This window comes from Lytechinus variegatus, chromosome 8 (genome assembly GCF_018143015.1).
Source record: "Lytechinus variegatus isolate NC3 chromosome 8, Lvar_3.0, whole genome shotgun sequence".
In the NCBI taxonomy this organism is placed as follows: Eukaryota; Metazoa; Echinodermata; class Echinoidea; order Temnopleuroida; family Toxopneustidae; genus Lytechinus; species Lytechinus variegatus.
The window spans coordinates 24422809-24447572 of NC_054747.1; the positions used below are offsets into that span (position 1 = coordinate 24422809).

At 41.2% G+C, this 24764-nt stretch overlaps 2 protein-coding genes across 3 annotated transcripts in view; both read left to right on the forward strand.

The window, feature by feature from the left end:
* The first annotated feature begins 3923 nt into the window (after positions 1-3923).
* On the forward strand, positions 3924-8202 carry LOC121420767. The gene is made up of 4 exons (XM_041615409.1): positions 3924-4005; positions 4276-4383; positions 6248-6370; positions 6678-8202. The coding sequence occupies exons 1-4, from the start codon at positions 3949-3951 to the stop codon at positions 6732-6734; spliced, it is 345 nt and encodes a 114-aa protein (XP_041471343.1). The 5' UTR covers positions 3924-3948; the 3' UTR covers positions 6735-8202.
* A 5803-nt stretch (positions 8203-14005) lies between these two features.
* Positions 14006-24764, forward strand: part of LOC121420212 (zinc finger protein 511-like) — a 30689-nt gene continuing 19930 nt past the window's right edge. Inside the window, exon 1 of one of the 2 annotated variants that reach the window (XM_041614769.1) lies at positions 14006-14133. The gene's annotated coding sequence lies outside the window, so the exon portion shown is untranslated. The remainder of the gene's footprint in view (positions 14134-24764) is intronic. The other variant, XM_041614768.1, reaches the window with a different exon arrangement.

A 24764-nucleotide genomic window follows, 5' to 3' on the forward strand; every position in this document is an offset into this window, starting at 1 on the left:
TTATACATTTGTTATATCCTGAAGAATTTTAGACATTTTAACATTGGTACAGATCCATTTAAGCAAATGACGATGTAACTGTCGAAAAATATTTCCGCTTGAGTGAGCACCGCTTACTTTTGAAAAGTTAGTGAAAAATGATTTGCGCAGAACTTTGAAATAGTTTTGTGAATAAAAGTAGATTTTAATCATGAAGAACACGTTGAATTTAGCTAGTAAAATTGATTTGAAGATATCTTTTACCTTTTTAACTTGTTTCCTCGCCCAAAACACTTCGAAGAGTGCATTGCGCCCTACCCCACTCCCCCACACACCAAGGCCATCGTGACGATATTCACTTTACACTGAGCCATGATTTTCATGAAATGGCTTAAGCTTGATTTTCCTTTTGTTAATCATTGTCAAGCTTGGAAAAGTGTGGAAAAACAAGTATTACATGAAAAATGAAATGTAAACCCCCTTTAAATGATAAAAACTTAGTGAAAAAATGCTGGAGAAGTCTGATATAAACTTTTGTTCAGACTTAGTTATGTCCTAAGATTCAGCTGGCACAAAAAGGGTAAAGGTTGTGCTTACTTAGTGTTGAAATTTCAATTTGGGGGCAAAATTGTTACAAAATGCTTGAATGTATCCATTTATTACAATTGACAAAAAGTGCAATGGGAAATGTATGAGAAATGTTTCGCAGGGTAAGTTTGATTTCGCCCTTTCCCCTTGACACAGCGTGAAAACGAGCATTTCTGCGCAAACAGGTTTCAGCGAGCTTTACAAAAATGGACAGTGCTCACTCAAGTGTAACATTCTGTCAAAACTTTTACTTTCATTGGATAGATGAGACCCAAACCCAAGATTATATGTGAAAATATTACCCACACGTTGTATATTTTTAAATTCCCAGGGCTTTTTCAAAGTGTAAACTTTTTTTGATACGCACTGTATATGTAAATTGTTTGTGATTCGGTGACAACGATGGCCTCTGGAAAGTAACGATGTAACTCTGCGTTTCGATCGGCTCTGGCGCGCGTAGTGCGAGTGTATGGTAGGCATGGTAGGGGCACTAGCTCACCAAGGGGGGGGGGGGCAGGGGCGACAGACTTCCCCCTGCCCTGAAGAGTCACAACTCATGCAAGGGACGTACCCCTGCCCACCCCCCCCCCCCCCTGACGAGACACAAATGATCCCTGACGAGCCACAAGTGGCCCCCTCTTTTGAACTTGAAGACCCTTTTTATTTACTTATTTTTTTGCTTGTCAAATTTTTTGGCGGACGAATTGGCCCCTCTTTAGAAAACCCTTGGTACGCCACACGGTAAGGGTGAATCATGAAGATGAAGCCCCCCCCCCTCCATTATAATCATAGATTGTGTCATATCTCTATGATTATAGTACATCTCTCTGCGTGCGTGTAGCGTGCGAACCGAATTCACATAGTATAAGGCGACTCTCTTTGAAACGAAGAGGCGACGAAAAAAAAGTTTTTAAACGGTGATCATTTTTTTTTTGGGGGGGGGGATGAGAAATGTGCTATGCATTTGAATACTAATTTGAGCGTTAAAATACTGGTCTGCGGCTTACATATACACACCACTCTAAAAAAAAGCAGCATTTAATAAATGAAGCAGAGGTCATTATTCGTAAAAGTCACCAATCATAATCTAGATTGCTGCAATTACAATAAAAAACAATACGTACAATTACAATCAAACAATTGCCTGCTAATCATAAACTTCTTAGTCATGCATGAAGATATTTTCGTTTGTCCCAATATAGAGTGTCCTTAATTTACAGAATAAAAAATAAAACCTTGTTTAAGTTTCATACAACACACTCTGTAGTTTTGTAGTTTTTAACAGTTTAAATAGGTGTTTAGAATAACCGACTTGTGTTCATTATGAGGGTCGTCGGGCCTTGGAGCCCCCCCCACAAAAAAATACACGACCAAGGATAAAAAAGGAGAAATGCAAAGGAATGGAACAAAAAAGGTGTCATCTTTTGTATTTTATCTCAAACTCTCTTTCTCTCTCGCTTCGCCCTCTCACAGTTGTTGTTGTTGTTGTTTTTTTTAGATAGACATTTTGCCTCATTCGTCGTGTCTTGCCCCCCTCCCCCCAAAAAAAAACATGTTACTCAATACACCACTGCTATAACGTGCAGGGTGTGTGCGACTAGTGAGATTCTCTTCAATAACCTAATGAACAATTTCCTTTAAAATATATATAATTATTATGATTATGATTGTAAATTTTGTTTTGATGGGGTGCATTGACAAAAAAAGTACCTGCCTCTTTCATACAGTCAAGGCCATGAATTCATGATTGTTCACTTGGTCTATGTACAGTGCAATGGAAATCATTATCATTCAAATCAAAGTGAGATTGTCTGGGGAAAACGAGTTAATGTAACAAAGGCATTTTATTATCAACATAACCAGATAGATTAAGGCGAAATAATCTGATAATAATTTATAAAATGTTTACTAAAACAAAACACATTATATTACCTTATTATTGATTTTATTCCAATTTATATGATGACTCCGAATGAAGAAGAAATCGTACATTATATGTTATTAACAATTTACTTGCAGTGCAAATGATCCCGTTATACAGTATGTATTACAGAGCTGCGTTGTATGTACAACATAATGTCTTCCTTTGGCATGTTTGGTGTATTGAAATGGACTTTGATCTTCGTATGCCCTCTTAACAACGAAAAATCAAATGCGACACGATGTAGTATTGTATTCGGCAAAAGAGAAAAATCATATCACGGGATAGATTGATAGAGTTTGAAATGTATAATTGTTACACTGACCCTTTTTAAATAAAAATAAGGAAAATATAGAGAAGAGACAAATCGACCCCAAAAATAATCAAACTGGTGGGTGTTTCATAAAGCTGTTCGTAAGTTTAAGTGATTGGTTAACATTGGTTTGACTTTTAAAAAATCTGAGCTAGAAGGTCACACTTGTCACATGTGTCTGTGATATGTTATAAAAATGAAGCCCAGAAAAAATTGCGTTTGAAAATAATTATTTAGTGCTTCAAAAATTGAAATATAAAGTGACCGGAAACACCATCTTAATTTCATCCCATACAATTATGTGTACTTTTTAGGTTTCTATAAGACGCCCATTTACACAATCGGGGTTTACCTTGTAGTTTTCGCTTTTTATTCTCAATAATGGTTGTTTTCAGGGTTTATTAGTTCTAATACATGTTTCATCTTGGTTTGAGATTTTTTTAAATTGGCTGCTCACAAAGTTAAACGATACCTTTAAGAACGACTTTAAGAACGACTGGCGATCCTTCTTATGCGCTAAACCATCGCCTACGGTGTAAACCATTTACAAAAAGAAAGGTTGAGCAGTCGTTCTTAAAGTTTGTACGAACAGCTTTATGAAACACCCAACCGGTATAACACTATTACACGGTGTAAATGGTGGGATAATATTACACGGGTCGTGTGGTCCAGTGGTTAGAACATTGGACTCACACTCACAAGATTGTGAGTTCGAATCCCCACTCTGCCATTGTCACCACTTTGATAAAAAGGCCCTAGAGTAATATCTGTCGTCTATAAGGTCAGCCATTATGACTTATTAACCTAGACGTTAAATTGTTTCCCGGGTAATTGGTTATATATACAAACGTTTACCAGCAAAATGCTGTCCTGCCGAGTTCCTACGGGAGTTACCATAAACAGAACCAGAAACAGAAACATGGTTGGATAGCTAATTAATAACTCATTAGAAATAAGTTTAGTACAAATTTAGCTTTGATGTGGTGAGAAGAGAGAGAACAAATTAATTGGGACAGATCATAATTATAGGGCAGAAAAGTGTTTTTACGAGTTATTTGATGTATTACATTGCATTATTCTGGAGAATAAAGAACTTCATTGAAGGAAAATTTCATAAAACTTATTTTTCTCCATTTCATGCATAGAAATGTCAACTCAGCACCGTAACACCTACCCCAGTGACAGAGACAACGATGAAAATAAGGTAAAAAAATAAAGAATTTTATCGTCAGAATAAGAGAGGATAAGGCACTAAAGGCAGTGATATGAAGAATTCGTTTTGCTGAAATTAATCAGTTGTTAAAAATCACTTTGAACTTACCGATTTGGAGATAGTTCCATAAGCTTAATTCTAATTTCTCTGTTGGTTTGTTCTCTGTTTTCATGTGAGATTTGTCGAGGGACGGGTATATTGGTTTGGTTGTTTTTTATCAAATTTTTTAATCAGTATTTTTCTTTGTTTATATTTTGCTAGATATCAATGAAGGGTCCGGGTTTCCATCTTGAAATCGATCCATCCAGCACGACTAAGATCTCATTTTCTGTTCATAAAAATGAAGTAGAAATCGTGCTGAAAATGAAGGTGAGTACTTGTAAATGCAAAGAAGCTAATCTGGTCCCTTATAATCACGCCCCTCTTAGAGTGAGATGAGGGGACCAGTCGTAATGGAGTGAGATTTCGGTCTTTCAAGAGTGAATTTTCATCTCTTTTAGAGTGAAACTGGAAATAAATGCACACTTTCACTCCTAAAAAAGGGGTGAAAACTCACTTTTGAAAGACCGAAATCTCACTCCATTACAACTGGTCTCTAATCTAACTCTGCATGCCCTAGGAGGAGCGTGATTATTAATGGACAAGATTAGCTCCTTTGCATTTACAGAGTATCCTTCTTGTTTAAGAAAATTATTTCATACAGTATGATAATATAAATTTGAATATATAAAACATAATGAATAACGCGTCGAATGGAGATAATACTTCAAGTTTCAAGTTTCAAATTTATTAACGATCCTTCAAATAAAACCCCGAAGGGGTGTACAAGGATACAACAAATGAAATAACATAACCTCTGAGGCAGCCCACTCATACCTTCCACACTGGAGCATGAGGTCGATGTGGAATCAAGCAATGATAGTCATAGTGGAGAGGTCATGTGTGGGTGGGCTCAGGGGTCATTCACAGCAGCATGACAAGTGAAGTATAAACGATAATAAACATGGCAAGATACATAAAGAGTGATAACTATAAAACTGAGTGCTGTTCCATCAAACTAGACAGCTTTTTTTTTTTTTTTTTTTTTTTAACATAATGATCTACTTAACAAATAAAATTGAAAACTTCATTTAAAACAGTATGTGTAATATCACGGTTATACACATGTACTTATTAAGTTATTTAAATGCATTTATCACCAATTTGGTGAAGGCAGCCAGGTTTTTAATGATTGGTATTTCCGTAGAATTAAAGAGAGAATACATTTTGTGAATATTGTCATAATTTATAAAATGAGTACCAAGAAGTGAGTTTCTTTCTTGTTCAAACTTACTACAAATAAAAATGTAGTGGAACTCGTCTCCTATTCCGGAGTTGCACAAAGTACATACTCTATTTATCCTTTCAGTATTGTCATATCTACCAGTCACAATTGGTATTCTGGAATTGCCAGTTCTAAATTTGCATAAATAATAGAAAAGAGAGGGGGGAAGAGTTATCAAGTACTTCTCTAGTTTATGGGTAGTTTTGAAGATACGATAGTTCGAGCATGAACTGGAGCTATTAATATCTGAAGACCATCCTTGACAAAATTGATCTTTTAGTCTTTGAAGTAGTCGTTTCTTAAAACTAGATATAAAGTCAATTCTTTGGTTCAGCCAAGCAAAGGAATATCCATTACATTCAAGAACATAATTGCTAAATGTGAATGCTGCCCTCTATGTGCTATTTTAACACTTTGACCAACTGGGCGTTGTGGCGTGAGCCTGTAATCCAATTGCTATATATGTGGGGAAGTTACAAAGTGATGCAGTGGTTCGATCCCTGGTCACGATGGTGACGTTAAAGGTCGGTCCCAGACGTGAATAATTATATCTGATGTGTGTGTGTGTGTATTTGAGTTTTGTCAGACGTGTAACACGTCTGACAAAACTCAAATACACACACACACAACAGTCAGACAAGTGTTACTAACATAGGCTTATCGAAATGTTATATTAAATTAATCATTCCACTTATACAAAATTTGGTATGTTCTTTGTTATGGCTGTTAACTCAATATAGGCCTATGCATGAATGCTATTTCAATTCCACCTGTTTCATCTTCATTTTTGTGTGAATGTAATATGACGGGAGAAAGGAAATAAAGTAAATTTCTATTTTCCCTCACAAATAAAATAATCTTCCCTTCTTCTCATCATTTACATTGTAAATGCTTTCTACAATTTTTAAGGAAGAAAAAGAGGTCTTGGCAGTGGGTGTGCAGCCTCAGGAAGAAAGAAACTTCGGAGTGGGACTGGACACTGCTCCCGACACTTCGGGGTCGGAGACACGCGATGAAGAAATGTCCGAGATAGTAAGTATACGGCGCTTATCTTTATTTTCCTATCCCCGCCTTTGTCTCCTCTATGACATGGAGGTCTCTGTGTGTATAGGATGGGGAGGGGGCAATTTTAGCCAACGTTAGCGTGGATGTGCGAGTGACACTATGTCCGAAAAGTGTTATAAACCTCAAAAAGTTTTGAAAAATCAATTAATATTTGATCCCCTCTATTAGTCAATTCAATGATATTTCACTTCAAAATTATACAATGTTATGGATGTTGTCACTTGTATAAATCTCTTTATTTACCTAAATACTTTTCTCGTTTCTCATTGATTAGGGACCACTGCGATCTGATGAAGGGAGGCAAGTTTCTCCGGGATTGCCAGAAGAGTGATCGCGAATCACATTCTATAGTCATGATAGTTGGGAGAGAATTAAGGGGGAGGGGGCAGGAGAGGGGTAGGGTGAATGGTAAGACAAGAGTCAATATTCTGAAATAGATGCCTTAATTACTTTACTATAATCTTCCTATGCTGCGTTTGACCATTTTAAAAAAATATAATTTCTAACATTAAATATACAAAGTAATCAAATGTGTTTGTTTGCATTTTAAACTGAGAACAGGATGAATTTAATAATATATATTTCTCGTTCGTTTATGAATAACTTCAATAATCATAGCGTCCTGTTGGGTCTCTTATGCTGAAACCAAGAGGCCGTTTTTACTTGCACGGTGCACATTCACTTTTAATGTATATAAGTTAAATTTCAAATTACTTCACCATGGCACCTCGCACTGATACACAGAATGTGTTCATCCCGGGATAGCTTTGAAGCTGCTGAAAGGGATTACTATTCAAGGTTCACACACCTTGTATATTTAGATGCAATATCTGATAAAATACGGGAATTAGTGTGTATGATAATGTGTACCCAGAAAAGAAACAAATGCATTTATGAACTGCTTGGCGAAGAGAGCAAGAACAAGCGCAAAATCCCATTAGCTAAAAAAGAAAAAAATCTGAGACCGTTGTACCTGAATGTACACTTTGCTTTTAGAGTACTAAGTTATGTGGTAATCAATAACTCTTTCATTGAACTCATTCATTTTTTTTCTTCGATTTTCAGAAGGTAACTTGCCTAGCAGGGTATACTCGGCTTCTATTACTCCTATCTGTAATGTACATTACAAAAAATTCTTGTCCATATTCGCGTATAGACAGTTAAGAGGCTCTTTATTAATTATGTATATATATTTTTGTCGCATTTCTGTATATTCTGGACACATAAGAGGCCTTTTGTAGAACTGATTTTATCATGTGTATGTTTAGTCAAAGTGATGTCAGAATTCTTAGATTAATGAGAAGCGGGAGGGGTGGGGGATCGCTATCCAAAAAGGGGTATGATGTAGATAATACATGTCCACTTCATCATTTTCTATATAAGGATTTAATGGGACGGGGTAAACTATAATTTACCACCCCCCCATGGATTTTTGCCGGTTTTCGATTGATGTGATTCTGATTCACATTATAATTATGTGCAGGGGGGGGGGTCAGTTTTACTCCACAATATAGTTGTCAAATTACTCAAATTAGCTTGTTCGTAATTATTCAACTACTTTGATATGTATATTGAATTGTTATATTTCATAATCAATCTAAAGTGTAATTTTAATAATAATTTTGAGACGCGAAATTCAATTTTGCTGTTATTGTAGAAACAAACGAAATGGAATCGAAGTGAAATGAAATGAAATTGATTTAGGTTTAATCTTGTGTATGGTAGTTATCCCAATACTGATTTTCATTGTCATGATTTGTTGTCGCGACTGATAACTGTATAACAATGACTGACATAATTAAAACAATAAAATAATCTCTAGTGATCAATATAAATACAAAGTGATTATACATTCACTCTTCTTGTGTATTGCATGTGAAATTATAAAGCAATGCTCTGCTAAATTGTTATGCTAAATGCCCTGACAGCTGTCTACCAGCGGTCCCTGCTATTATCTTTACCCCGGCTTTAGCTGAGCTGCCTAGGCGCTCAAGCATTCAATGAATTTACTGAAGGAAATTACGCAATGACTGGGATTCGAACCCACGACCCTCTGTTTCAAAGTCAGAAGACTAATCCACTAGACCACAATACGCTCCACAATAAATGATGACGATGAAGATGATTGCTAAGTCTAAGATGATGATGATGATGACAGTTAAGTTAATGATGATGAGGGTGGTGATGATGGTGGTGATGATGATGATAACGATGGCGATGATGATGGTGGTGATGACGATGATGATGGTGATGATGATGATTTTTAAGATGATGGTGATGATGATAATAGTTAACATGATGACGATGATGATGATGGTGATGATTATGATGAGGGTGGTGATGACGATGATGATGGTGGTGATGATGGTGATGATGACGATGATGACGATGATGATGACGATGATGATGGTGATGATGACGATGATGGTGGTGATGATGATGATGACTACGCTGTTTACAATGATGATGCTGAAGATGATTGAGATGAAAATGTAGATCATTAAGATAACGGAGATAAGAATGGTTGTGATGAAAATGATGTTGGGGATGACACTGATGATGACAATAAGGATGATGATGATGCATGATGACAAAGATGATGATGATGATAATGACAAAGAGGTGATGATGGTGACAATAAAGATGATAATGATGATGATGACAATAATAATGATGATGGTGATAAAATTGGTGATAATGACAGTGGTAGTAAAATGATCTTATAGATATTCATGACGGTTTACTTCGTCCTTCCTCTTCTATAGTCTTCCCTTTTCTTTTTCTTCTTCCTTTTCTTCTTCTGCTTCTTCTTCGTCTTTTTCCGTTTTCTTCCTCCTTCTGAAATTGTAATAATCTAGCAAATAGTTGTTATAAGAAAAGGACAGGAAATGCAAAAAAAAATGTATTTTCTCCCTGTCTCTCCCTTCCTCTCACACTTTCTCTGTCTCCTATTTCGACTGTTGTGCTTTTTATTTCAATTTTCTCTCTTTTCTCTTCTTCATTCCATAATATAGTTTCCTTTTTTGTGCAGGCGGTATTTGCGAATTGACGGATTTGTTATAGTTTCCTACATGCCTTTAAGCGACACTAGTGTCCTCATGTAGGTATTAAAAAGGTTTATGAGCTCATTATTGATATCTTAGTTAAAACTAAAATCAAAGTAATATAAATTTTAATACAAACAAATCTCATACAATGTAATAGCACAAGATAGAATATGAAAATGGAGATGAAACTATCGGTTTAGCTGTTAGACTCGGAGAGGGATAAGAGAAGGGGAGAGGGAGAGGGGGGGGGGGGGGGGGGGAGGGAGGGAGAGAGGGGAAGAGAGAGGGGGAGACGGTGAGAATGGGGGAGGGGGAAGTGAATGATCTGAAACTCGGAATCAGGAGTGGCATGTGAGAGCTACAGAAAAGCCAGTAAGAAATCTGAGGGTTATATCGTGTGAAAAATAAAATAAAAATGAAATGATTTAAAGAAAATTAGGAAAGTCTTAGTATCTCAATCATAACTGACTCGCTAAAATGTGGAAGTTTTATAAAAAAAATTATCTTAAAATGATGAGGAATCAAGATGTTTTGGATCTAGATTTGGAGTTTAATAATAATAATAATAAAGGTATATTTACCAAGGGTAGCCACTTCAGTTCCGAAAACTGTTCTCCCAGCGTGCCCTGCTATTATTACCCGGTTAAGCTAGGCTACTTTTCTCGGTGCACACAGCTTTTTGAGGAATTACTTCCTGCCGGTACCCATTTACCTCACCTGGGTCGAGTGCAGCACACTGTGGATGAATTCCTTGCTGAAGGAAATTACGCCATGGCTGGGATTTGAACCCACGACCCTCTGTTTCAAAGTCCAGAGACTAATCCACTATAGGCCACGACGCTCCAGTTTGAGCCCAGTTTCCCCTATAGGATAATTTAAAAATATATAATACGTCATTATAACAGCAAAATAGCTCTCATTCTAAATTTCCTATCAAGTCAAAAATATGAAAACATCAATGATATTTTTTAATGCAAATTTTTAGGCGTTACTTAAATGGAAATTTAAAATGGAACTAACACATACGTTAATTGCATCTATACCGACTAGGCCTATAGTATCTCGAGAAACGTCATGGTACTTTACAAAATGAAAAACAGTATTCCACATATTTCCCTATAGTCACACTACAAAATTCATCAATTATACCCTACATATCATACTGCAATATAGTTTGGGCAACCTGCGCAAAAACTAAAATTAATGACAAACAGAAGAAACTGTTCGAATTCGTATTGATTCGCAATATTTATCACACACAAACCCATGCATTATTCCATAAACTAAATATCCTAACAGTATTTAAAATTAAAGTTTTGAACTTCCACCTTCATTCCACAATTTTTATACAATGAATTCATTTTTATAGGGCCTACCCTACGCGGAACTTTTCAAATTGTCATTTGATTAACCCCAAATCATGCAAATTGCTTCAATACACAGAGATGACATCACGGTCCCGAGTATGCATGGAACTCTTTACCAGATCATCTATCTGATGTTCATCTTTCTACTCATTTAAGGCAAATGTTAAGTCCATTTTATTAGCTCCATGGCCTTCATTTTCATCATTATCACCATCAACCGCATTCTTATCATCTCCATCTTCATCATTATAACATCATGAACAAAATAACATTTCCGTTCTGCTTTATAACTGTATTTATTAATTTAATTAGTTTTCCCGGGATTGTCATTTTTTCCCAAGCAATTTGCTTACAATGACAATCCTCCTGCAAACCGTTAATATTTTTTTTTTGGTGATAGATCTTATTTTATTTAGAACGATTTTTTTTGCTAGTTTTTTCTTTATGATTCATGCCAAAAATCAATTACCAATATGTTTGTTATGTACACCTTAATGCATTCTATATGTTATTAATGCAGAAGAAAACAATAAGTCCAATCAAATAATTGGAAGCGTTAATTTCCATTCCACCGATTGTAACTAAACCAATAGGCCTACTGCGTTGTATAGTAATTAAGCAAAACGACTTCATTAAAGAGAAACTAAAAATTACAGAAGAAACTATAGGCCCTAAAGAATGACAAAGATCTATAGTTACGCGATCGACTTTCATAATCATAGCATGCAGAGTCATCGACTGAGATCATTTTATTTGCGGAGGAGGGTGATCGAGCGATAGGCCTACTAGTTTGAAATATAGTATCTGCTTGCCCCATTGCCTCCTATTAGAGAATGGTGAGCTTATGATAAAACGTTCTTCCATTATTTTGCGGCCTGCTAAGGGTATAAGGCCCCCAGGGGGAGGTAGGGCACTCAGTATAGTGGGTATGTGCCGCGGAGGGGACCCCATTTTTACACTCAAATTTTCGTTCCAAGGCATATTTTTGTCTAAGTTGAGAAAAAGAACAAAGAAAGCCACTCCGCAAGGCATAGCATTTTCTTCTTATCGAGAAAAAAAAGAAGGCCCCCTTGTCTAGCCCGAGTCACACCCCTACCACTTTTTTGGTCGAGTCCCCCCCCCCCCACCGGGGGATAATTATCTCGCTCCCGATGGAATGAAAACAGACCAAAATTTTATACGTTTTGGGGGACGCGTAATTATCATGATAGGGGAGGCGCGATATAGCTCATGTCGGTTTACCGGGGGTTTCGTATTGCGGTGACCCGGTTCGATTCCCAAGTGGTGCGCTAACAGTGCCCATAAGGCATAGGCCTATCTTCATTATGATGTATCGGAAAAAACCTTAAGCAGTCATGGTTGCTTGCTCACAGGCATTCGTTCTTTCTGAAAGGGGAAGTTCACCCTGACAAAAAGTTTATTGTAAAAATAGCAGAAAAAATAATAAAAAATATTGCCGAAGGTTTGAGAAAAATTCATCAAATAATTAAAAAGTTATTAGAATTTCAGTTATTTGATTTGTGACGTCATATGCGAGCAGCATTCCTACATAGCGAATGGTAAAAAATCAATGAAATGTCATTTTCTCAGAAAATTGAAAATGGTTTTCACTGTAACTTTTGTATATCAATAGACAAATCATTTCACACCCGATCATGAAAAGAAAACAAAATTAAGTCATCAGGAACCATACAAAATTTGAAATTCATACATTTTATATTACATAACACATGGGGCAGCTGCTCGTTTATGACGTCACAAATCCCAAATTTTGAACTCTAATAACTTTTTTACTCTTTAACAGATTTTCCTCAAACCTTCACCAATATTTTTTACTATTTTTTCTGCTATTTTTACAACAAAGTTTTCTTCAGGGTGAACTTCCCCTTTAAAGGTCAAGTCCACCTCAGAAAAATGTTGATTTGAATCAATAGAGAAAAATCAGACAAGCACAATGCTGAAGATTTCATCAAAATCGGATGTAAAATAAGAAAGTTATGACATTTCAAAGTTTCGCTTATTTCTAACAAAATAGTGATATGAACAAGCCAGTTACATCCAAATGAGAGAGTCGATGATGTCACTCACTCACTATTTCTTTTGTTTTTTATTGTTTGAATTATACAATATTTCAATTTTTACGAATTTGATGATTAGGACCTCCTTGCCTTAACTTAAGCACAAAATGTTAAAATAATGGAATTCCACGTGTTCGGGGAGGAATGAAACTTCATTTCACATGACAATGACGAAAATAAAAATATTTCATATTTCAAACAATAAAAAACAAAAGAAATAGTGAGTGAATGATATCATCGACTCATTTGGATGTAGCTGGCTCGTTCATATAACTGTTTTGTGAATGAAGCGAAGTCATAATTTTCTTATTTTACATCCGATTTTGATGAAATTTTCAGTGTTATGCTTGTTGATTTTTTCTCTTTTTATTCAAATCAAGTTTTTGTTAGGGTGGACTTGTCCTCCCGGGGGGGCCACTTCCATTCACGAGTGGATACCATGCGCGACCATGGGGTCTCGAAAAGCACCCTAAACACGTAATTTCCATATTCTGAAAATGCACCCCTTAACAAGTATTGGCGTGTGAAACCATACCCTTAACAAGTATTGGAAACAAAACGATACTCTTGGCAAATATTCCCTGAAATGAACCCCTAAACAAGTACAGGAATGTTTTATTGTTACGGGTCCTTCGGTCGTCGGCTTTACCTTATTTGGTTTAGTACGACCCCACCTTCTACACCTCGCTCAAATCGGACTCTAAACACGTAGTGTTGGGGCAAAAAGGACATCCTTTATAAAACATTTTAATTTTGTTTTATCATCCCCGCAAATTCGACCCTAAACACGTAATTTTCCTAGCGAAATAGATACCCTTTTTTCATTATTTTTGTGTTTTTGACACCCTTATCACGTTACGTACGTAACGTGCCCTATCGTGAAAAAGACATCCTTTTTACGTGTTTTTTTGGTCGCGCATGGTATCCACTCGTCAATGTAAGTGGCCCCCCCGGGCTTGTCCTTTAACAGTCGCGTAAAAAAAACCTCCATAATTTTCAGTGAGCAGTATTTAGTGACCCCCCCCCCCTCACGACACCAACTGAAATTCCCGCATCAGTGCGCAGCATACCGGTAACTGCCACGCCGCCCTTCTTTGAAAGAAAACTGGAAATAGAGCTAAAGATGACAAACAGCCTGCCATACACCCTCCGGACGCTCTTTGGATTATTTAGAAATCTTCCCATTCGCCTTTTAATAATAATATGACTTTGGCTGCCAGTTCCAATAAAATTAAAAGGTAAGATTGCTTGATTGTAGGGGAAGTGGGAGGGAGGGGATAGAAATTGTTAATCATTTGTTAAAAAAGAAATGCTGAAAACTAGTGAAAAGGGGGTGGCATCGGGGCGGTTCATTCTATGAATCACTCAAGGTTATTACATGTAGGCCTATAGCACTCATTCAATGAACAAGGTTTGTTCTCAGTTACCATGTTTGACAAAATAAGGGTGGCAATGTTTGGCTTATTTTCTCTTTTTCTTTGGGGAAAATGCTTGATTTTTTACACAGACAGTTTCCATTAGACCTGTTAATACATACTGCTTGGCTCTTATTTAAATTTGATTCTTTATATCATTTTTTCTTAATTAAAAATAGAGATCAAAAAATGAAAATTTTCTTGCCATATTACTTTCCACCAATAGAGGGCGTACACAAAAATATGCCCAAAATTCAAGTTTTTGAGCACTCTGGTGAATACAAAAATTATTCTCACATTTTTTACTATTATACTAATGATAATGTTGTTCGATTGCTCAAGTCGAACAAGCAATGAGATGCACTAAAAAACAAGACGGGATGCATTCATTCATGCATCCAGTCATACAATGAATAAATATAAAGCCAACTCACCGCAAGACTTGTCCAACGGATGAATAAGCAAAACAGTAAAACGTAGTAAAACACAGCAACAATATCAATGGGTTTCCCAAAAGGTCCTCTGTAGTACATCTGCCGGGGTTCCCAGAAGATGGCGATGCCGCCGTAGCCCCCACCGCATGGCACCAAATCCTGGCCTCTGATTGGTCCCTGCCAGTGGTGTCCGGGCTGCTGATTGGCCGTCTCCAATAGAGCTGCGCCCGGCACTCTTCTGGGTCCTCCACGAGGTCTCCATGGTAGAAGAGGATGGGAGCAGACGACAAGGACTCAGTAGCTGAAAACGCCAAAATCGGCCTGGCCGTTTTCACTACACTGCTCCCTTCCCAATTTTTTGAGGATCGATACGGGGATCTCTGTAGAGGCGCTCAAACTCAGGATGAGCAAGACCATCAGGACCCAACAAAAGTCCCTCAGCCATGGCTACACCCCTGAGGAATGCCTTCGACCCATATCCGAACCTAGTCGAACCAGAACTACCATGAACTCCAACAGCCAGCGTACCTGAACGTACTCACTCAGCACCCACGCTTGAACATTCAGTCCTCGCTAAGGTATCTGCTGAGAAGAGCGTACCCACAGTCTGGCAGAATAGAAGCCATGTCCTTCCATCCAGACTGGAAGCCAAGGTTAACCCAACCTAGCTCTCACCGTCTATAAACCTCCCAAGGGCTGCAAAATATGCCATGCCAACCCACCGGGCAAATCCATCACCAAGTGCTTGGATACAAATCCTACGCACCATTAACCCTTCTAGAACACCTTGAACTTGAGCAAGACTCTGAGCAGTGCAAAACGCACCTACTCGGACGGCATAGAGCCATGCACATCAACCCATCTAAAGAACAGGGATGGCGCTCATGTTCTAGATGCTCCCGACGAGTTACTCCCAAATCATATTCTCCACTACTAGCTAGTGAAGCCGTAAGTTTCAGACTTACACACTTCATTCTAGCATGATCGGACACTAGAGAGACTAGTCGCTTACAGCTATTCCTTCCATAGAGAACCCTAGCCTATAACAAGCTCAGAGCAATGCTATTAGCAATTCGGTACCACACCACCAAAGCAGGGCTACCAGTATTTAGCAACTGCAGTGCTCGGAGATCATAACATACACATTCGGGTATCCATGACAATTTTTTTTATTGGAAAGAACATTCCTCGCGAACCGATCTCAAACATGTCCATCGTACGGCTGCACACTCCAGCTGCCAACCGTACCTCAATAAATATTCTCGACTATCGTGACCTTGGCAGAGAAGAACTCTTCTTGCCAGCCACTGCCACAGTCAGAGAAGACAGAAGCGAAACATGAAATATAATACCCGGTTCCCCAGGGTATATACTCAAATTACTTTCAAATCATCCACTTCTGGCACAGCATCTAGTGAGGGCATGCAGCTACTAAAAGCCAGCGCCGCTCATAATCTAGAACACTACGTATCCAGGTCAGCTAACACAGCTAACATCCGAATAGCATACAAAAGGATGCATCTCATCTGATTAGTACACTATCAGAAACAAAAGCTTCATGCGAGCTACTCAGCATTACACCATAAGTCAAGCAAGAACATTTCAACAATCCTTCTCCTTGGGATGCCAGTCCTAAAGGCGAGCGAGGATAAGTTCTCTGCTCCTTCCCTAGTGGACTACTTGGCTACGCCCTGGACGTAGGATAGAAATGGGTTCTATGCCTCACCAATGGGAGTTGCAAGGCCAGCACTACTAGAAGACCGGAGGAATATCTCCAGTAATCTTAGCATGTCTCACATGATAGCATACTGTTCAGGTACAGAACCGGGACATGAGGTATAATAGGGAAATACATAGCTAACACAGCTGGCAACACAGTAAACATATATCTCCAAGTCCTAAAATCTGCCAAGGACCAAGATACACCGTTTGCCTAATTTCTATTTACCTAATCCTCAATACCCATCCTGCTTTCTTACCACTACCAGTCTCGGAGAGAGGAAACGGGCACAGGCCCAATCAATTCTCCCCAGAAACCTGGCAGGTGGTCACTTACCTTGTCCTCTCGCAGGCGGTTGATTGTTGGGTCCGACTCAGGAGGCGAGGATTGTAGCTGGGTCCCAACTTCCTGCATTCCCAGTGAAGATAGTCCCTTAGCTATCACTTCAGCAGTGTGAGTCTGGCCCAATGCCTCATAATCTTCCAGAAGGAAAAACCTGTCCGTCGATTTGAGGACATCCGCCTGTAGCTGACAAAGCCTAGACCTTCCAGCTCTGAAATACAAAGCAGAAGTCAAACACGCCGAAGAGATCATCTTTTGGTCGATAACTCCAGTGATCCGCTTCAGCAAGTTGGCCGAAACCCTGGTCACAGTCAACCTCTGATCAATGATATCTGTGATTCGTCTCAGCATATTTGCCCAAACGATTGTCACAATCTTCTTCTGATCAATGATTCCAGTGATCCGTTTCAGCACATTTGCCCAAACGGTTGTCACCATCTTCCTTTTCTGTCTCTTTTGAGTCTCTTTCAGATGGGACCTGGCCAGCGAGTGTACATCGGCTAATGTCTTACGCAGACTTGCACAGTACTCCTCGCTTTCCACTGGCTGTGCTCCTTGCTGCAACGGGACCAGTAGGTCAGTCGGTTGGGTTACTTCCCTTCCAAGCATCAACCTGTTGGGAGTAAATCCGGTGCTCCTATTCACCGTTGATCGTATAGCTCCTGCGATTTGCGGGACGACTTCATCCCAATTTCGCTGGTTCTTGCCTACGAAACAACGCACTGCATCCATCAGCGTCCGGTTGAATCGCTCCACCTGACCATTAGCCGATGGACGATAAGCCGTTGTTCTTGCCTTATGTATTTGTAACATCTTACACAGGCTTGTAAACAACCGGCTCTCGAAATTGCGGCCTTGGTCGGTGAAGATCTGCAGAGGACACCCAAAACGGCTGAAGAAATGGTCCACCGCTGCTCGGGCTGTCACCTCCGCGGTCTGTGAAGGCAAAGGTATGCCCTCCACCCATTTTGTGAATTGATCAACCATTACCAGGATATTCTCGTTCCCATTCGCCGTTTTTGGCAGGGGACCCAAGAAATCCAAATGCACCCTTTCCATTGGGTAACCTGCATGGTAGCTGATCATAGGGTTCCTCCCGTGTCTGGCAGACTTCTTGCATTGGTTACAGGTTGGACATTTGCGAATATAGTCACTCACATCCTTCCCCATGCCATACCAGAAGAACCGCCTCTTCATCTTGGAGATCACCCTAACGTTGCCAGCGTGCCCCGCAGAGGGCAGATCATGGTTAAGTCTAACCAACTCCTCCCTCATAGAGTGGGGAATGAGAAGTAAATCTCCTTCGCCCTTGTCCTGGCAAATTACCCCATTCTGCAGGTGAAAGGTATCCTTATTGATCCACAGGTTTTTCTGCTCGGGACTCCATAACATCATAGCTCCCTCGCTAGGTTCTTTACCTGTGGCTAACCATTCCCGTAATGGAAGGAACTCCAGATCTTTCTCCTGCTCCTCTTTCAATCTCCGGGCTGGAACTGTTTCTGGCTCCTCAATCACCTGGGATATTTTCTGCTCCTCGGTGATTTGTTCGGAGCCCTCAACTACCTTTTCCGACCGAAGATCAGGGTCTGATTTCACCACCATGTGTGTTGTCCAAATCCCTGACTCAAGGTTTTGGCCCATGGTGTTTCCCCGTCCTCCTGTGACTGATGCCAAGGGAACTACGTCATCCACCTCTTCTACAAACGGAGCCCAGTTCTTGTGAGCCTTCTCACAGTAGGGGCAACCACCACAGGGAAGATCTTCTAGCTTGAATCCTAGCCGGAATTCTTCACAGAAGGGCTCAGTGTCGGGAACTCGGGACAACGCGTCCGCATTCCCGTGCTGCTTCCCCGGGCGGTGTATCACCTTCATCTGGTACTGACTTAACTCTTCCAGCCATCGGGCTATTTGCCCTTGAGGATGCTTGAAGTTCATCAGCCAGATGAGACTACTGTGGTCTGTGCGCACCAGAAACGAGCTACCTAAAAGGTAGTGGCGGTACTGCCGGGTGAACTTCACCACTGCTAATAGTTCTCTCCTTGTCACACAGTACCTTCTCTGCTCAGGAGACAATGATATGCTTCCATAAGCCACTACTCTCTCTTGTCCATCCTGAACTTGGAGTAGCTCAGCGCCGATAGCTTCATTCGAAGCATCAGTGTCCAGGATGAATGTATCTTGCAAGTTGGGCATGGTCAACACTGGGGCGGAGGTAAGCAGCTCCTTTATAGAGTCGAATGCCTCCTGTTGTTCAGGTCCCCAGTGGAACATGTTTTTCCCAGTGATCTTGTACAGAGGAACGGCCGCAGCTGCGTAGTTCTTGATAAAGGTCCTGTGATAATTCACTAACCCCAAGAATCTCTCCACTTGCTTAGTGTTCCGCGGTGCTGGCCAATTCCTCACTGCTTCAATCTGATCTGGTTTCAGAGAGATCTTATTTTCTCCTACATTCCGGCCCAGGAACTCTACCTCGCGCCGGAATAGTTCACACTTCTTAGGCTTCAGCTTCAACTTGAAGCTTCTAAACCTTTGTAAGACCTCCCTGAGGTTGTTCATGTGATCCTCAAACGACTTTCCCAGAACTACCACATCATCCAGAAAGGCTAGGACTATGTCCCAATTCAAACCTCTCAGGATTAAATCCATGGCCCGTGAGAAAGTCGCGGGGGCGTTGCACAATCCAAAACCCATCCTCACAAATTCGTACAACCCGTACTTTGTGGTAAAAGCGGTTTTTTTGCGATCCTCCTCCGCTATTTGAACTTGCCAATACGCGGAGTTGGCATCAAGCTTGGAAAACCAACGCGTCCCCGAAAGGGTATCCAGACACTCCTCGATATTTGGGAGTGGATACACGTCTTTCTGAGTGATCTGATTGAGTCCTCGGTAATCCACACACCAGCGGACTCCTCCATCTCTCTTCCGTACCAACACAGGTGCCGACGCCCACTCCGATTGTGAAGGCTGAATAACGCCAGCCTCCTTCATTCGTTTCAGCACTGTCTTTTCTTCTTCTGCGAAACGCATTGGCGTTCTTCGCATCTTGTGCTTCACCGGGGCTGATGTACCTGTATCTATCTTGTGCTCAATAGCTGTAAATTCTCCTAAATCGAAGTCATGACGGGCAAACGCATCTCCGAACTCCACCAGGATGCTGCTAAGTTCAGCTTTCTGTTCAGAGTTCAGGAGCTCCGAAGATCGGTCATACAGATCTCGTAAATGTTCCGGCACCCCTTCCGCCACGTCCTCTGTCAGGCAGTTGACTCTAGGTCCCAGCTTCTGAGGCGCAGACTGTGGCCTGGTTTCATCATCTCCTTTTGGAGGAGAAGATGGCACCTGAGCCACCGTCACTGCCTCGAAGACCCGGCCTATTATCTTGTTGCCCTCCAGGTGGACTACTTTGTCGGTTGGGTTCAGAACATACAGCTGAATGTGCGTCCCTCCATCATGTAGCGACCTAGGTGCTAGAGCGGGTAATACAGATGATGGCTCAAAAACACAAGCCTTCATCCTCTGGTCTATTACTCCTGTGACACGCTTCAGTGTGTTGGGTGAGATGGTGATCCGGTGCGAGGTGCTAACTTTGGCCACTCGTCCACCATTCCAACCATCTCCGACCTCCATTGGTATTCGCTCTTCCCCCATAAGCAGCTCCTTACTACTTATAAGGATATCGATTGAATGCCTCTCAAGGAAATCTAGTCCCAACAGCATGTCATCTACTATTGGGGCTGTGTAGATCTCACCAGAAAAACGCTTTCCTCCAATCCCTACTTCCACTGGGCCTATCACTGCCCCGGGCAAGCGTGTGTCTCGACCAGCGGTGCTCAAAACAACTTCCCTCACCAGGGGCGGGGCAGGGTCAATTAGTTTCATCACTCGATCCGAGATGATGGTCACTTCTGCAGCAGAATCTACCACTGCCTTAAGTGTAACGCCATTCACTCTCACCTCTACTCTCAGCATCGAGGACGAACGAAGTTGACTGACCACTACCTCCTGTGGAGCTTCCAACTCTGGTTCTTCCCATTGAGTAGGGAGGACATTGCTTTCTTCATTAGCTGATGAATTTACCTCTGAGGAATGCGAATCATCATCTTCCAGTTCTAGTTGGTCTGCATACTCTGCTAACACTTTCATGAACTCTGGAAGACCAGCCACATCCTCCTCAAGGCTATCTGTATTTGGGTGGCCTAAGGATGCTCGAGCCAGGGTGTGGCCTCCCTCTCCTCCTCTGACTCGCTCGAGTTTGACGCCTCCTCCTCCCTAAGGACTGAAGCGGAGGCCTCGGGGCTTTTGTCAGGGCAATCTTTCCTGAAATGTCCCGGCTTCCCACACTTATAACAGCCCTCGGTCCTTGGTGCAGGGGATGGCGATCTCCCTCGTCTTCCTATTTGTGACATTCTTCTAGTAAGGTTATCTATTGAGGACTGCAGTTTCTCGAACTTCTTATCCCAATCAGAAACTTTCTCCTCCACGGCCCGCGTGCGAGTATCCAACGTTGAAACCCACTTGGTCAAGCTCTCACTCTCCGAAGACGTCTTGCTCGAAGTGCTAGGCACTGAGTTATTCTTCTCCAGGCGGGTTTTATTACCTGGCGGGGGAGCTCCCATCTGTTGGATCGTTGCATCTTCAGATGACCAAGCTTCAGGTGGCCAATTGACTAACTTGACGTCTGGCCTCCTCTGCCTGCCATAAACAACCTTTTTTGAATGTATATACCAAGTCACATGATCCACAGCCTTCTCAACTGAGTCCGGCCGTAGGTTCAGGGCGTGCAAACCGGCTTCCCGTTCAGAACACCCTTGACAAAACTTCAATACCCCTTGTCTCTGTACTTGGGACTCTGGAACCCCAGGGAACGTCTTAACAGCCAGGCTAACCACACGGTCAGCCCACTCCATGATTCCTTCATCGGCCAACTGGTGTGCCCGCATGAACTCCATCTGAGCTACCTCCAACGGGTCATCAGCACCAAAACGGCGCTCCATTCTTCGCACAAGATCTTCGAAAGACATATCTCTATCACGCGACATCAGCATCGAGAAGTAATCACTTCCAACACCTTTCATGCTCCACCACATCTGATATTTCCTTTGAATGGGCGACCAGCCCTGCTCGTCTGCATAGGCCATAAACTTAAGGTAAAACCCTCTCCAGCTCCCTCGGCCATCAAAGTTAATGGTCTTGGGGAGCGAACCCATGTGACTCAATGACTGTGAACCCATTTGCCTGCCGCGGCCAGTAGTCTTATGCATTGAAGTATGCCCAGAAGACTGGCTGGTGGTGGGGCTCTGGGGTGGCTGATGTGATGCGGGCTGCGGTGGCGGAGCCGCCCATGACTGGGGCGGTGCTGTCTGGCAAGCAGCTGGTTGTACTTGCACCGGATTGGTCGGTGCATGTCGGGATAAGGGGACCTGTGGTGGCGGCGCCGTAGCCATCTGATAGGGTGCCGCTGCTGCTGGTTGCATTGATGGTGCTGCCTGTGGCTGCGGCGGCGGTGCCGCCGGCATCTGTGGCGGTGCCTGTGGTGGTGCAGGCACCTGCTTACACCTCAGTGGTGCACGCGAATACCATACAGTAGGCATGCGCGGCACTGGTGCCGCCGATACTCTCGGTGGAGGGCCTGTCGATAATCGCGGCGGAGGACCTCCTGGATCTGTAATAGGTTGAGCCGTCACACTCTGCGGTGATTCGGTCGCTAACAGCTGAGCCGGTGGGACCAATGAGGCATGTGGTGTCGCCGGCACTGTGGGTGGGCCAGATAGTCGCCTAACTGAAACATCATACTCAGACAAGTTGGGACCTGGTCTGGTCTGATGAAGAAACTGTTGGGGTTCTTGGACTCCAGTGCTCGGTTGTAGAGTCGGAGCTTGCACCCTTTCTGGCTGGGCTGGGTGTAAGACCTGCTGGGAGGGATTTACTTGCAACCCCTCCGGTACAACTCTACTACCAACACCTGGTTGGGACTCTGACTGCCACCACCTCTCAGATACTCCTGGAGGGGGCGGATACCTCTGCCACCGATAAAGTGCTGGGCTAACCTCTTGCACCGGGCTGGGTGCATGGGAAGGTTGAACCAACCCTCCATCAGCTCCTATAGGATCACCCATGATACCTCTGTCATGATCAAGCAACCCTTGTGCCAGCCCAGTAGACTGTTGTGATGTCATACTAAAAGGCGTAAAGTCGAGCTGGTCCAAAATCTCTTCCGGCAATAACACCAATGATGAGAAATAATCCCTTGTGATACCTCCTTTACGTTCTAATAGCAAGCCTGCAACAGCATGGCTTACCCCAGGAATGCTCACGAGTTCCTCATATGAACACTCGTTCACCGGAAGTGGGCCTTCAATCACTTCCTCAAAAGGACTAACTCTATCTGACAACATTTTAAATTAAGTCACAACAACAAACTCCAAAACACAAAATCCTCAAAACACACTTGGGTAACACCCCACTCCCCGCCGAAAAAGAAAAAGGCGAACCTCGGTGGCCACAAACTCCAAAGAAACAAACGCACCACCTGTAAAAAAAAATATACCAACACTCGGTCGGCCTAAACACCAAATATACCAACTCCTCGTTGGTTTAAAAGAAAATAAAAAGCCAAAGGAAGGCAGCTGCAAAATAAATCCTGTGAACCTGTAAAAAAAAGATAATGCCAGTCTCAGGCACCGAACACAACCTTACACCAGGTATGCCTCAAAGTGCACAAAGACAAGCAAAAAATCCTCACAAGAAGACACAATCCTAAAACGGTTCCTAAACCCCCAAAGACAAGGACCAATAGCAAACAGTACCTTTTAAAAAAAATAAAAAAAAAAATGCACAAAAGTATCCCTTTAAGGTTTCAAGCTTAAAAATTAACCCCTTAAATTCTCAAAACACGGGAAGGAAGCCTTAAATTCTAGAAAATAATCCACAAGGGAAGGTGTCCCTTTAATCTCAAAAACACACGGATTAATTCCTAAAATAGAAAAATTAATCCAGGTAAGGTGTCCCTTTAAGTTGAAAAAGCACAAGGATTAATTCCTAAAATAGAAAAAACTTAATCCGGGAAAGGTGTCCCTTTAAGTTGAAAAAGCACAGGATTAATTCCTAAAATAGAAAAATTAATCTAGGAAAGGTGTCCCTTTAATTTGGAGGAACACAAAGATTAATTCCTCAAATAGAGCAATTAATCCGGGAAAGGTGTCCCTTTAATATGCAAAATCGCTCTCCCAAAAATTAAAGCTAACACGGGTAACCTGTCCCTTTAATCTCACAAAATGTTCTCTGAAAATTAAAGCTAACAAGGGTAACCTGTCCCTTTAATCAACAATAAGGTAACACAGTTGTATAGATTTTGTTCAAGGGCACACACACCACAACAATAAACAAACACACCTATCCTCAACTCTAAAAAATATTTCTCTAACAGTGGGACTAAGGAGGGAGACTTATCCCTTTAATCCACAAATATTTTAATATCAAGCACAAATTAATTGCAACTACTAAACTCAATAGGGAGACTTTTCCCTTTAATCCAAAAAATATATATTTTATTTCTACAAACAGGTACAAAGAATTTTTAAAACTAGTCTAAAAATATTCTTTTACTAACTAGACTAGGGAGACTTATCCCTTTAATGCCAAAATATTCTCAAAAAACAGTCTCAAAATAATTTGGTAATAATAGACTAAATAGGGAGACTTATCCCTTTAATCCAAAAATATTTTGTTGAAAAGAGCCAATATGTATTTGTTAACCGCTGTAATTAACAGGGAAACTTATCCCTTTAATCCACAAATCTCTTTGAAATATCCAGAAATGAAATACAAATGGGACTCAGCTAGTGCCTACCCGTTGTCGTACAAACCAATCGTAAAATAAAATATAAAAGAAATCAAACACTAGACTAGAATCTGTAGCGCACAGCCCACACAGAAGCTGCTACTACACACTCACTCTGACA